The following is a 15,652-nucleotide window of genomic DNA, read 5'->3' on the forward strand; positions in this document are numbered from 1 at the left end:
TAAAGTTTTATAAATACAGGCCTTTCCATCCCTCTTCCCCCAGTAAACCATGCCTTTTGGTTCCTGTGCTATCCTTCCCACTCTGGCTCTTGTACTATATATGTCTGTCTCTGTAACCTCATTTATTCTTGGCTTCATACATAAGCGATATCGTAACCGTATACAACAACTTCTGTAACATTTAAGTCATCATTTTTGTTTTATACACATGTCCATCTTGCTACATTAATTGCTAGATAGCATTGTGTGCATTATTAACCCGTCAGTAATTAACCCACATCTCTACAATTAGGTATATCCTGGCACAGTGGTAAAGAATTTGTCTGCCAACGCAGGAGACGCAAGGGATGTGGGTTCGGTTCCTGAGTCAGGAAGATCCCCTGGAGGAGGAAAGGGCAACTCACTCCAGTATTCTTGCTGGGAAAATTCCATGACAAGAGGAGCCTGGTGGGCTACAGTCCATGGGGTTGCAAAGAGTTGGGCACGACTGAGCACATGTATGTATGTATGTACTTTTTCATATTATGAACACTGAAATACTTTCCATTGTGCACCTGGGAGGGGGTGGGGGTGGGGGGAAATGGCAATTATTAAGTATAAAATCTTAAAGAAAATCTAAAACTAGAAAATAGAAATCAACTAATCTGGACACTAAATAGAATATCTATTAAACAGTGGTGAGCCAACATGTCTTTTTCACAGTGACTCCCAAGGAATAACTATTTTCCATCTCGAGTGCATCTTTCTTCTTTCATATTTTAAGAAATTGAAACTTCCTCACAAGTGAATAAATAGTACATCTTTCAGTCACAAGAGTTGCTCCCCAAATTACCAAGGCTGCATTTGTGTGTGCCCACATGTTACACACATTATTTGCTGCCTCTTCATCCTGCTTTTATTTTCTTTTTAAATCAGGTGGATGAGGAGATTCCAATTATTTCTGTAAAGAAGGGAACTTGGCAGTTCAGAAAATATATCTCTGTGAAGAAATGAGAGCTTGTAAAAGTGACCAGAGAAGTTCAAAACAAAGTAGGAGGGAAGATACTTCATTGCAGCATTATTTTCAAACTAAAGCTTTCAATGTACCTTTCATACACTGCTGGTAGAAATGTAAAATAGTACGGTCATTTCGGAAAACAGTTTGGCAGTTCTTCAAAAAGTTAATTTAAACACAGAGTTACCACACAACCCAACAAGTCCACCTAGATATATGCCCAGGAGACTTGAAAACGTATATCCACACAAAAACTTGCATATGAATGTTCATAGCAGCAGTATTCATAGGGCAAAGATGGAAACAAGTCAAATGTCCATCAAATTATGAATGCGAATATAAATAAGTGTGGCATATACAGTGGGCTACATTATACAATGGAACAGTATTCAGTTATAAAAAGGAGCAAGTATCAGTACATCCTATAACATGGATAAACCTTGAAAATACAGTAAATGAAAGAAGGCAGACACAAAAGGCCACACATTGTACGCTTCCACATATACGAACTGCCCAGAATAGGATATTACACACAGAAAGGAAATAGATGAATGGTTTAAAGGAAACAGATTAATCCCAGGAGTTGGGAGAGGAAGAAATGAGGAGCGATTGCTGATGGATGCAAGGTTTTCTTATGAGGTGATGAAAATGTCCTAGAATTAAACACTGGTGATGTTTGTACAATATATTAAAACCCACAGAGTTGTATACTTTTAAAGGATGAATTTTATGATGTGTAAGTTATATCTCAATTTTTTAAATGAAGGAAAAAAAGAAAGCTAAAAACTAATTTCCTAAGGGAAATCTTGAAATGAGAAAAAACAAATCCATACATCAGTGTGAAAGCATGTCATATGAACAGACATAAGCACATCTCAACAAATTCTGATTTGATGGAAAACATGTGGACATTTCAGTGGTATTACTACTGATGAAGGTAATTATTCTGGCAAAGAGGGACTTCTTCTGAGGAACAGAACTTAAGAGAATTGCCAGTGGAGAGAAAGACCTAGATTGAGTCTGGTTTTAACACTTTCCAACTGTGTGTGGCCTTGGACAAGCCATGTAATCTTTCCATGACTCAGTTTCCTTTCCTGTAGAGTAGGAATAATAACCTCTCAAAAGTTCTTATAAACCAGCTGAATAAAGTAACAAATGTAAAAGGTTTAGCAAACTGCCATGGACAAATATTTACACAGAAATAGATTATGTGTAATACTGTGTAATACCACCAAATAATGTTCCCAAAATACAAATATAAAGAAAAACAATTTAAAAGGGTAACATGTATAGGAGGGTCATGGAGCAGCAATGTGGCACATGAGGGAACTGGCTTTTGAAAAAAATTTTAAAATATGGAAAATAAAATCTACCCCTGTTTTCTACACATTTCAACTTTTCAGGATAGTTCCAGTAGAGCTTATTTAAAAGCAAATTATCTCTTAATCACAAAGAGGCTTTTATTGAATTGAAGGCTGGGCCTTCTATACGTTGAAAAAGTCAGTGGAGGGACTTTCATGGTGGTCCAGTGGTTAACACTTCACCTTCCAATGCAGGGGATAAGACTTGGATCCCTGGTCAGGGAGTTAAGATCCCACATGCCTCTCCGTCAAAAACCAAACCATGAAACAGAAGCAATGTTGTAACAAACACAACAAACACTTAAAAAAAAAAAAAGTCAATGGAACACAATATTGCAATCAACTATACTTCAATTAAAAGGAAAAAGAAAAAGTTGGTGAGACAGTATTCCAGGAGTGGCTTATCAGAGTTCTCATACTTACTGGTGTTTGTTTACCTGGAAGGCCAGTAAACGTGCAGATTTCCAGGCCCCATCCCAGAGATTCTGATTCAACAGGTCTGGGATAGAGCCTGAGAATCTCATTTCCAACCAGCTCTTGGGTGATGCCAATGCTGCTGGTCCAAGCACCAGACTTTGTGGGACACTAGCTTGGATGACACAACATTCTAATAGCTCAATTCCTTTTTTAAAAAAAGTGAATTATCTCACTTTGGAGCAGGTTTTAGGAACTATGATTACCTTAGTAATCAGGAAAGGAATGAAAGAAAGAAACAGGGTGATTAAAAATAACAGCTAGTATTTACTAAGTGCTTACATAGATATGAAGCATCATTCTAAATACTCTACATTGCTTTATTTGATCAATTCCTCCTAGCTACTTTATGAGGTAGGTACTCTTATCCTATCCCCATTTTATAAATAAGGACAGTCAGCCCCACAGAGGTTGAGCAATTTGTCTAATATTATATAGTCTGTGTGTTTTGCTATTTATGCACTGTTGAAATTTTTAAAATCCAATAGAATCCATAATATCCACTTGCTGATGTAACCTGAGAAGGCAATGGCAACCCACTCCAATACTTTCACCTGGAAAATCCCATGGACAGAGGAGCCTGGTAGGCTGCAGTCCACGGGGTCGCTAAGAGTAAGACACAACTGAAGCAACTTAGCAGCAACTGATATAACTGTATATATGTGTGTTGTATCTGTGTATCAGATAAAGATCAGATAAAGATAAATAAAAGACAATTCTTTGAAAGTCTCAAAATTCTAGAAGTATAAAAACGAGAAAAAGATCATTTCACTGAAAAGCCATAATTTCTATTTTACAAACATATATTAATCTTCTTTTTCAAAATGATAATCACTCTTCTCTTAAAACAGACATTTAATGAATTTCACATAATCTGACTCCTCAGAACTGAAATTATCTTTCTCTAGCCACTTCCTCTTTATTTAAGGACAACAATAGCCAAAATTCCCAGAAGACAGATTTAACTTTTATTTTAAAACCATCTAGTGATAGAAGTGCTTATAAATCAAAACTATTTGAAACATTGTTTGGTTAATGAAGGATCTTCTATTGAAAGATTAATGAGTAAAGATTACATACCTTGTTTTTAAAATAAACCTCAATTGGCAAAATGAAACCAGCATACCCAGATTCTTCTACTTTGTAAGGTGGATCTTTGCACACTGAAACATTAAAAAAAAAAAAAAAAGAATATGTGAGATGAACGTTATAGGCAAAAAGACATTCTTCTTTCCTTTAAAAACAAGAAAAAATAAATAAATAAATCCCATCCTTCCACCTACATCGTTCTCAATTTTCATGACACCTTGCCAAGCCCCAACTAACTCTCTTAGTTATTCTTCATTTCTTGTTTAGAATCTACAATAATAATATTCTTATATAAATCAAATACATTAGTTATTTATTCAAGGCTTGATAAGGAATAGAGCACCAGATCAGCCATGGTCATGAATGACTTGACCTCAGTTATTAAACCCTGCCCTAACGCTTTAGGGAAACTGAGGACAGTTCCTTGTGACCCAAAGCTTGAAAGCAACTATCAGTTTCCTAACAAACATACTATCTATGCCTAGTCTGTGATGTGTATCACTCTACCCCAAACCTCTCAGTTCTCTGAGATATCCTAATTTTCATATCAAAAAGTGGCAGGACCACCCTCCTTCCTTAAAAAAATCCCAAACCCAGTATCTCCCAATGTCATTAAGACTCACTATTCTCCATTACCTCTACCAAAGAATATTTACTGAAATATTATGATACATATAAACACTTCAAATCTATTTATATCATAAGAATACATAAGAAACAATAAGGTTTTTGTATTATGAAGAAAGACTTGTTTAGACTTGGGGAAGGAAATATGCCCTATGAAGCTAAATATGATTCACCCCACTAAAATTTCCATTCATTCAAAATCAATCACAAGCCAACTGAAACTCTAGCTAAGACTGCATATTGGCAGTGAGTATCATAAAGAAGTAGAAATGCACATGCTGTACATTTAGACCATATAGCACATAACCCAGTTCTGCAGGGCTCCAATCTACCTTTTCAACCTTCCTCTTTTTGTTACCCACCAAACCTCTTATGCTGCATCCAACTGCATTGATTCACCACCAACAGGCCCAGTATTTCCCACCTATACTCTGTCCTCTTCCTGTCTCTCATACTTTGATGCTACTCTTATTATCTTCTGCTAGTTCAAATCCCAGTTTCATCACAAAGCCTTTCCAGCCCACAAGGTACTATCATCTCTTCTCTCTTTACCTTCCTGAAGTATTAACTGTCTGAAGCATTGGCTTGACACTTAACAAACTTCTTATTACCATATATTCAGGGACCTCATCTCTAATTCCCTTTCACTCCTCAAGGACAGAAACATTTACTCAGGAACATGAAGAGTGTCCAGGGCTCAGGTATACCTGGATGCCAACCTGGGATCCATCTCTAATTAGCCAGGCCACCTTTGAAAGTTACACCAGTCCTCTGAGCCTCAGGTGCCTCATCTGGACCGTGTAAGGATCAAACAGGATGATGTATGTAGGAGACCCAGCACAGGTCCTGGCACACACAGTTCTCAAGATGCGACAGAAGCGAGGCAGGAACTCTAACCTGTACAATACCCAATGGTCATGTAACTTTTTCCGATGAAAACAGAAAAAAGAAAACAAGTACAAAGCCTTGGATTTGGATTAGAAGACTGAATTCCATGGCCCTGGACTAAGGATTCTCTAAACAGCTCCAGCTCTATCCCTTTTAAAAGGGAGAGACAGGTACACAGTGCTATATTTAAAACGGATAAGCAAGAAGGACCTACGGTAGAGCGCAGGGAACTGCTTAATGTTATGCGACAGCCTGGATGGGAGGGGAGTTTGGGGGAAAATGGATACATGTATATGAATGGCTGAGTCCCTTTGCAGTCCACCTGAAACACTATTAATCGGTGCTACTCCAATATAAATTAAAAGTTTAATGTTAAAAAAAAAGAGAATAGGAATTAAATAAATAATTTTTAAAAGAGAGAAAGAATACCACGTGTATATTGTAGGCACGGCTGTCAAGACTCAAGATTATATATGTGGGGAAATACAAGTCTAAGGCATTTTTAATGCAGAAGATGAAGATGATGTACTTAAAAATTGGTTAGACATTCCATGAATACAAATACGATTACAGTTATACTGAAGGCAGGATTTTAACATTAGGCTATCTCCTGTAGCCCACTTTAGGAAAATTTCCCCAAACTGACATCAGAAGAAGTAAATGATGAATGAGGCATCTGACCTGACCTTACAAGTTTCTCTAATAAAAAGTGAAAAAAGCAAAAGGACTCAGAGTGGCTTCAGCCCATCATCCACTGACCACTTGCCAATCTATCATGAATTATCAAATACCCTGAATGTTGAGTGGGGGCGGGATGCCACTAAATGCATGGGCACCCCCACCCCACCCCACCCAGAAAGCTAGTATTACACCCATGACATTTCCAGGCTGCAAGCTTCTTTTCAGAACAGCAGTTTCACTGGTCAGGTTGCCTGGGATTTAATCATGCCAATGTCATTTGAAGGAAGTTTATTCTGTGGGCTGCTGTACATGCCAGAGAAGTTATAGCTATTCTTCTATACACCCTTTTGTATAATTCATTTTCTCTATTCTGCATGCAAATTGCTCCTATTATAGAAAACAGCTGTTAATAAGCACATCTTATAGTTGACAGTCTTAGTTTTCTTTTTTTTCCACCCTCTAAGGGAAATGATCTGTTATGTATTACTATTCCATAGAAGCCTAGTTTTATAAAAACTGTTTACCAACTCATACCTCAATTATTTTTAAATGCAGTATTTTTCATCAAAATGAACAATGTCTGTTGAATACCCTGAGCTCTTAATTAGAAGCAAACAACAGAAATGTTTTATTCACAGTAAACAGGACAGGAAATCAGTAGCAGTGCAAATACAAACTTACAGTTCTAATGTGAAAAAAAGTCAAATTGGGGGAAGTAGTTTGGTTTATTTATTCAACTGTTTTATAATCAGAATCATGAACATGAGTCTCTAATCCTAAGAATCTATTAAGATCTATGTAATAAGATGCCAAATGTCATAAATTATTGAGGGTATACCCATCTTTAGAAAGCCATCAAATTTTTTTAGGTGACAATAAAATGAGAGATTCATATTCACTTTTAAATTATATGCATTAATTCAGTAGAAATCACTGGGAACTCTTACTCCTGTCGAAATCCAGCCCAGATGTTAGCTCTTTCAGAACATCTCCCTGTTTCTCTTCCAAGCTTCTCCTGCTGCACTTACGAGGCAGGCTGATCATATTCATTCATCTCTCAGACTCCTCACTAGACTAAGCAACGTAAGGTCAGCGATACCACCATTATTATCTGAGCACCAAATAATAGGTGCTCAATAAATGTTGAATTGAATTTCTTAAAAGATTCACGCCACCCTTGATTTTGGGGTTAGTCAATGCAAACTAGTATATGTAGAACAGATAAACAACAAGATCCTACTGTATAGTATAGCACAGGGAACTATATTCAATATGCTGTGATAAGTCATAATGGAAAAGGATACAAAAAAGAGTGTATGTATATGTGTAACCAAATCACTCTGCGGTACAACAGAAATTAACACAACATTATGAATCAACTACATTTCAATTTAAAAAAAGACTCATGCCACTCTTTGCTGATCTACCATTGCTAAAGAAGTTACAATTCCACAAGCAGCAATGAACTGATATTAACCAGTCAAATTCCTCTCCAAACTCCCTACAATCAACATAATATTATAAAAATGGTAGAAGTGATAAAAAGTATTGCCACAGAGAGGTCTTCTCTTGGAAGTTGTGAACTGGTTCTAACTTTTGTTAAGCACATGCCCCAGCTGCCCACCGATAATTATTGCTTTTACTTTATTCATTGTGCTAAGCCCTCTAGAAAGGAAACATACTAAACTCTCTCTGGTTTATGTAGAGACTGGTTATTACCATGGCTTTGGGCCCAATGTCCCTTCCAGTTTTAGCATTTTGGACTCCTTCTCTTCCTGCTTCCGTTGCACCACATCAGAGCCCCTAAGAAAAGTGAAGCAGGTACTAATATGGCCATCTTGCTGTCCCCAACTGTTCTGTGCATCTAGGATTAACATCTAGGTTGGGCATCACCCTGCCACTGAACATGATCAAGACTTTACATTCCTGACATTCTGAAAAGAACAAGAATCAACAGTTGGATTTTTTGTTTTCATAAGCACATGCATACATGTGTGCATGCATACACACACACAGAGAGATTCTGCCATTGCTTCTATTCAGCCCATTTCAAAACAAGTACTTCCAAATAATGAAAAAAAAAATGTTTTCCCACTTTGTGTCACTTGCTTATTTCCCTGAAAATGTATTAAAGATAATATCAGGCAATTCATGAACTGTATTGTTAAGTTGTTTTTACCTTGTTGACTTTTTTTTTTAAATTCAAATGCAATTGGGAAAATCTAATTGTTTTCTATGCAGTAGAGAACAGTGGCCACATGAGATAACTGCCCAAATAACTTTCACAGTTATAAAGAAGCAAGCTAGATATAGTTAGCTAGCTGGGCAGATGTGAAATACATGGCCTCCTCAGGATTCACTGCTCCAGGACCAACTCAAATAGACCTCAGCTGGAAAACCTTCAGCCAATACTCCACAACAAAAACGGCCCTGTCCCTCTTCTGGGTTCAGCCTTTTTTCTCATTGATCCCATTAGCTAATCCTAATAGACAAGCTATGACCAAGCCCCACCCTCACACTAGATTAATTCTGGGCTTTCCAATGGCTAAGGTTGCCTCTCAGGCCTCTTTTCATCTCTGAACCCAGCCTACTCTTTATGAAAGGAGTAGAATTAATAAAATGTAACTTTAGTATGACCTCAAAGGAAGGGATATAGCAAGCCTGGAAGTTGAGAAGAAATGCCTGGGTGGCAAATAGAAAGTATGAGCCTGAGTTCTGTATCTGGAAAGTTCCAGCGTAACAGAATAGTCAGTATAAGAAGAAACACTGAAAATGATGAAGACAAAAATGGGTAATAGGGAAGAAACTTATATACTTCCATAGAGAATTCACACCACACACACTTAGAAATTCACATCCAAACCCAGGAAGGGTAAAATGGATAACATATATAAAAAGACTGTTAATTTTGAATGTTACACAAAACTCCTACACCTGGAGTAAGAGTTCATGACTCCAAATTGGCTATGTTGAAAAAATCTTAATGATGACACATACAGATAGCTCCATTGTTTAGTAACTTGGAATCTTTATGTATAGACTCAGAAGATCCATGGCTCTCTCCAGAATGGGGAGAAAATAGAGGATTTTTCTTAATGTATGCACATTTTCAGCTTTTGGAGGAGTTACATCACTAGCCCATCTAGCTGAGGTTAAATCAATACATTTCATCTGGAGAAGACATAACCACCTTATTAAAATAAGACCCCCTTCATAATCATTTCTTAAAGGATCATATAAAAAGCCAGCAAAGGAATAGAAAATGGTAACCCACTCCAATATTCTTGCCTGGAAAATCTCATGGACAGGGGAGCCTGGCAGGCTATATAGTCCATGGAGTTAGGACGAGTCAGAAAACAACTGAGCATGCATGCGCACACACACAGATTGCAGGAGTTAGTTCCCTAAAACCCAGTACACAGCTGTGAAAGCATGAAGTCCTAACCACTAGACTGCCAGGGAATTCTTGCCATGTCTTAAGATGTCAGTTATCTAGGTGCAAAATTCACCAAAACACTACATCATATACCTCAAAGTTGCAAAAGGCTGGATTTTAAATGTCCTCATCTTGAAAAAGAAAGGAAAATTATGTGATGGAACGACAGCGTTAGCTGATGCTACAGTGGGAATCATTTTGCCATATATAAATGTATCCAACCAACATGCTAGACACCTTAAACTTACATAATGTTATATGTCAAGTATATCTCAATAAAACTGGAGGGAAAAAATAAGCCAACAAAATACAGAGATTGTCTAAAATGACATATCATTAAGAAATGTTAGGAAATATTAAATATAAGTCTTCAAGCTTATATTTTTCACTAAAGTTGATAGCACTGACACCAGTTTGTCCCAAGTTCCTTCAATATAACTCAGTATATAGCACTGCTTTAAATGACTGGTCCAGTGGAAACACATATCCCAGCTAATATGATAAGAAAGAGCAAAACTAAGTTCAACCTAGAAACAGACCTAATTCTTTTATTGAGAATTATTAAATCAAGAGATCTATCTTAAAGAGACTATATCACTTTTAAAGTTAAACCTTTGGCAAAATATTTTTCAAAATACCATATTGTATAAGGTCCATCATGGAAAGCTACATGGAAAATGATCTCCTAGGGAAACTAGAGAAGTAACAAAGAACCTCACAATATGTGGCAGGAGCATCTTCATTTCAATGCATACTACCACATCAAAAAAAAAAAAAAACTGGTCATTAGAACTGTTAGTAGAAATGTAAGTTTTCAGAGCCACTATGAAAAACAGTACGGAGGTTTCCTCAAAAACCTAAAAACAGAACTACCATATGATCCAGCAATTCCACCCCCAAGTATATATTTGAAGAAAACAAAAGCATTAATTGAAAAAGATACATACATACCAATGTTCATAGTGGCATTATTTACAACAGCCAAGATATAGAGGCAACCTAAGTGTCCATCAACAGATGAAAGGATAAAGAAGATGTGGTGTACATATACCACGTGAAATAGCACTCAGTCATAAAAAAATAATGAAGCTTTGCATTACAACAACATGGATCAACCTGAAGGGTATTACACTTGGTGAAGTAAGTCAGACAGAAAACAAATATGTTATCACTTATATGTAGAATCTAAAAAATAAAGTAAAACAAATCAATGAATATAACAAAGCAGAAACAGACGCACAGACACACAGAAGAAACTAGTGGCTACCATTGGGGATAAAAAAAAAAAGAGGAACGGGCTTGATATGGGTAGGGGATTAAGAGGTACAAACTACTAAGTATAAAATAAATGTACTTATAAAAGCTACAAGGATATATTGTACAGCACAGGAAATATAGCCAGTATTTTATAATAAGTTTAAATGAAATATAAGCTATAAAAATTTTGAATCATTATATTGCACATCTGAAACTAAATATAATATTGCTTTTCATTATTTAATCAAATATATTAAGAGCCACTGAAGAATCTCACTTCCTAAAATAGTCACCTCATGCTTTTTGGAACAGCATAAGTCACCAACCCTTGGGACAGCCCTTCAGCATCAAAGTTTTACGTAGTTTTAGCCCAGGTTTTACACTTGGCCCCTCTATCACTGAGACTGATGCCGCTTCTTATTTAGAGGGAAAAAAGGAATGGGATGTCTTCACTAATAAAGTTATCCTACCTTCTCACTTTTTTCAATTATGTTAGCCTAAATAATTCAATTCAAGAGACACTCTATAATCACTGGGCTACAAAGATATGGCTGGCTTCCCAAACGCCTCAGTAATAAAGAATCCATTGGCCAACGCAGGAGCCACAGGACATGTGGGTTTTATCCCTGGGTTGGGAAGATCCCCTGGAGAAGAAATAGTAACCCACACTAGCATTCTGGCTGGATATTCCCATGGAAAGAGGGGCCTGGAGAGCTACCGTCCATGGGGTCCCAAAGAGTTGGACATGACTGAGCGCACACACACACACACACACACACACACACAGATACGGTGGAATCCTGTTCTCAAGCAGATGACAGTCTAGCCAAAAGCACTCTCCGCTAAATGCGAGTTCTATTCTAGGGACTGGAGATAAAGTGATAAACACAGCTGACATGGCCCCACACTTATTAACCTTATGTCCACTGCTGGGAGGCAGGGAGGGCGAAGAGGAGAGAAGAAAAAATACATGTACAAGAAAATACTGAGAGAGGACTGGATAATAGGGACATCAGTGAAAATACAGCAGGCTGATGTGAAGAAAACTGGGAGTTCCTCCTTATTTTAGATGAACATTTCCCTCCCTGAGAAAGTGACACTTAAGCTGAAACCTCAAAGAAGAAAAGGAGCAGGGTATGAGTTGGCCAGGCAGGAAAAAAAGCCCTATTTATGTTGCTTACAGAGACAGATGTGTAAACAGCCTAAAGAAAGCCTGTCTTTACACCTGCCTCCAGGGCTGCTTACCCGGATTTTCCTCTTCAACTGAGGTGAAGGCTACTTCCTCCTTCCTGAACATTCTCTCCCATTCTGTATTCACCAGTTAACACTCACAAAGCTTTGGCTCTTACTATCTCACAGTTTGATTTCTCAAATCTTAAATTCTCCCAATGCTATGAACTCCCAAGAAAACAAAACATCTACTTACAAAATCTTCCTGAAGATCCTTCATCATGAAGGTTTTTTTAAGGAGACAGAATTCTTGGGAATTGTATAATCTAAAGTAATAGTTTGGTGTGTCTGTCCCTTGAAATAGAGCTCCTAAACACAGTACAGAAGGAAGCATCTGGACTAAAGAACGCCAACCACAAAAAAGGAGTGGATTTTAAGTGTAATCTGAGAAAAAGAAAGATCATAAGTATAAAGCTACCTACTCAAGGGGAGGGAAACAATGCTGCAAGGGGAAAAAAAAAACACATGGATCAAGAAACAAAGGAAGAATACAGAAGTGATGACCCTCAAAATATTAGAATATTGAAGTTATGATTTTCTTCCTTTCATATTAAAGGGATATTTTTCAACTTAATTTTTTTCTTTTAATAAGTGCACAGTGTGTAAGAGTCACTTTTAAATGTGGTACATCCATCTTTTCATGTAGAGCATGCAATTCTTAATTCTTGCCCTTTAAGTATTCAATGCAAAGGATGATGAAGTGATGTTACACACAAGACACATATCGACTGCATTAGGGTGACAGAAGTGGGAGTGTGTTATAAAAATAAACAAATACAGTCAATTAAAGTTAACACTCATTTTCTGTTTTAAAAAAATATACAACCTCCTAAAAGATCACTACAACCTAACTTCACAGAAAGTCCAAAAGATAATAATCCCCAAAAGGTCAATGAGCCAAATGTTCTCTTCTTAATTTATTTTTGCTTTATTCCCTTTTCAGTATATGTATATATATATATATATATACTTCCAGGAAAGGAATCAAAGTTGTCCTAACTTTAGAGAAAGAGCTAAAAACAAAATTCCTTTTCAGCATCTTGCGGATTCTATTTTGTTTGTTCTGTTCGGCATTTCGCACAAAGATAGCCTATCCTAAGTATACTAATTGATTTAAGCTCCATTAGATATTACAAATGAAGACAGAATGGGACAAGGCTAATATGATGGCTACTATTCATATATCGTGCATCCAAGAATGTGGTTCCTGTTCAGCCTGACGATCTTTCAACCTTCCCAAATAAACCAAGGGAAATAATGTAGCTCCACTCTCGTAAAACAAGGGTTTCAAAACTGATTCCAGAAAACCCTACATTCCAGCAGTATGCATCGCTTTCACAAAAGCAATAGAGCACTAGCCCCGAACAATAAAAATTTAAATAGCCGAAGGACCAATCCTGAGTTTTAGATACAGAATTAGAGTCCTTTTTATGTGAGAAAAAAAAAAAAGAAGCCACTGCTAAAATAAAATCTGATATCACTGCTCAAATATACATTATAAAAATTTAACCATATCATTAAAGTTATGACTTTTTTCCCTTGTTCCTACTAAACAGTGTAGTGATTCAGTGTTTTCTGTCTGTCCTGACTATAAAAGTGAGCTACACTTATTTCTCAGTGAGATTTGCAGTTCTGGCATGTCTTTGAGCTAAACAGAGATAGATAGTAAGAGGAGAAAACCAGCTTCTACTCTTCTTGAAAGGGTCGAATTTTATAAAATACCTTCTTATTACCAAATGCAGTACTAGTTGTAAGGTACTTCTCATGATCTCTGAATTCCAGGATTTAATGAGAATATAGTACAAACACAAAGGAGAAATCAGAATGAACACAAAACCCACAAATAGTCAACATTATTGGTCAGTTCAGTTCAGTTGCTCAGTGGTGTCTGACTCTTTGCAACCTCATGGAATGTAGCATGCCAGGCTTCCCTGACCGTCACCAACTCCAGGAGCTTGCTCAAACTCATGTCCATTGAGTTGGTGATGCCATCCAACCATCTCATCCTCTGTCGTCCTCTTCTCTTCCTGTCTTCAATCTTTCCCAGCACCAGGATCTTTTGCAATGAGTCAGTTCTTCACATCAGTTGGCCAAAGTATTGGGAGTTTCAGCTTCAGCATCAGTACTTCCAATGAATATTCAGGACTGATTTCTTTACGATGGACTGGTTAGATCTCCTTGCTGTCCAAGGGACTCTCAGTGATCTTCTCCAACACCACAGTTCAAAAGGATCTATTCTTCAGCACTCAGCTTTCTTAACACTCCAACTCTCACATCCACATGTGACTAATGGAAAAACCATAGCATTGACTAGACAGACTTTTGTTGGCAAACTAATGTCTCTGCTTTTTAACGTGTTGTCTAGGTTGGTCACAGCTTTTATTCCAAGGAGTAAATGTCTTTTAATTTTATGGCTGCAGGCACCATCTGCAGTGATTTTGGAGCCCAATAAAATTGAGTCTCTCACTGTTTCCATTGTTTCCCTATCTATTTACCACGAAGAGATGGAACAGGATGCCATTATCTTAGTGTTTTGAATATTGAGTTTTAAGCCAGCTTTTTTCCTCTCCTCTTTCACTTTCATCAAGAGGCCCTTTGGTTTCTCTCAGCTTTCTGCCGTAAGGGTGGTATCATCTGCATATCTGTTCAGTTCAGTTCAGTAGCTAAGTCATGTCCGACCTTTTGCAACCCCAAGAACCACATCATGCCAGGCCCCCCTGTCCATCACCAACTCCCAGAGCTTACCCAAACTCATGTCCATTGAGTCAGTGATGCCATACAACCATCTCATCCTCTGTCATCCCCTTCTCCTCCTGCCCCAAATCCCTCCCAGCATCAGGGTCTTTTCCAATGAGTCAGCTCTTCGCATGAGGTGGCCAAAATATTGGAGTTTCAGCCTCAACATCAGTCCTTCCAATGAACACCCAGGACTGATCTCCTATAGGATGGCATGGTTGGATCTCCTTGCAGTCTGAGGGACTCTCAAGAGTCTTCTCCAATACCACAGTTCAAAAGCAACAATTCTTTAGCACTCAGCTTTCTTTATAATCCAACTCTCACATCCATACATGACCACTGGAAAAACCATAGCCTTGATCAGACGGACCTTTGTTGACAAAGTAATGTCTCTGCTTTTTAATATGCTGTCTAGGTTGGTCATAACTTTCCTTCCAAGGAATAAGTGTATTTTCATTTCATGGCTGCAATCACCATCTGCAGTGATTTTGAAGCCCAAAAATATAGTCAGCCACTGTTTCCACTGTTTCCCCATCTATTTGCCACGAAGTGACGGGACCAGATGCCATGATCTTAGTTTTCTGAATGTTAAGCTTTAAGCCAACTTTTTCACTCTCCTCTTTCACTTTCATCAAGAGGCTCTTCAGTTCCTCTTCACTTTCTGCCATAAGGGTGGTGTCATCTGCATATCTGAGGTTATTGATATTTCTCCCGGCAATCTTGATTCCAGCTTGTGCTTCTTCCAGCCCAGCATTTCTCCTGATGTACTCTGCATATAAGTTAAAAAGCAGGGTGACAATATACAACCTTGACGTACACCTTTTCCTATTTGGAACCACTCTGTTGTTCCATGTCCAGTTCTAACTGTTGCTTCCTGAC

At 37.6% G+C, this 15,652-nt stretch overlaps 1 protein-coding gene across 2 annotated transcripts in view; it reads right to left on the bottom strand.

Annotated features, from left to right (window-relative positions):
- The window catches only part of MLLT3 (MLLT3 super elongation complex subunit), a 285,782-nt gene that overhangs the window by 127,390 nt on the left and 142,740 nt on the right, over positions 1-15,652 (bottom strand). For both annotated transcript variants that reach the window (XM_020890161.2, XM_070480580.1), the window contains exon 3: positions 3,910-3,992. In XM_020890161.2, the coding sequence (XP_020745820.2) occupies positions 3,910-3,992 (83 nt within the window). The remainder of the gene's footprint in view (positions 1-3,909; positions 3,993-15,652) is intronic.

This window comes from Odocoileus virginianus, chromosome 18, assembly GCF_023699985.2.
Source record: "Odocoileus virginianus isolate 20LAN1187 ecotype Illinois chromosome 18, Ovbor_1.2, whole genome shotgun sequence".
Classification (NCBI taxonomy): Eukaryota; Metazoa; Chordata; class Mammalia; order Artiodactyla; family Cervidae; genus Odocoileus; species Odocoileus virginianus.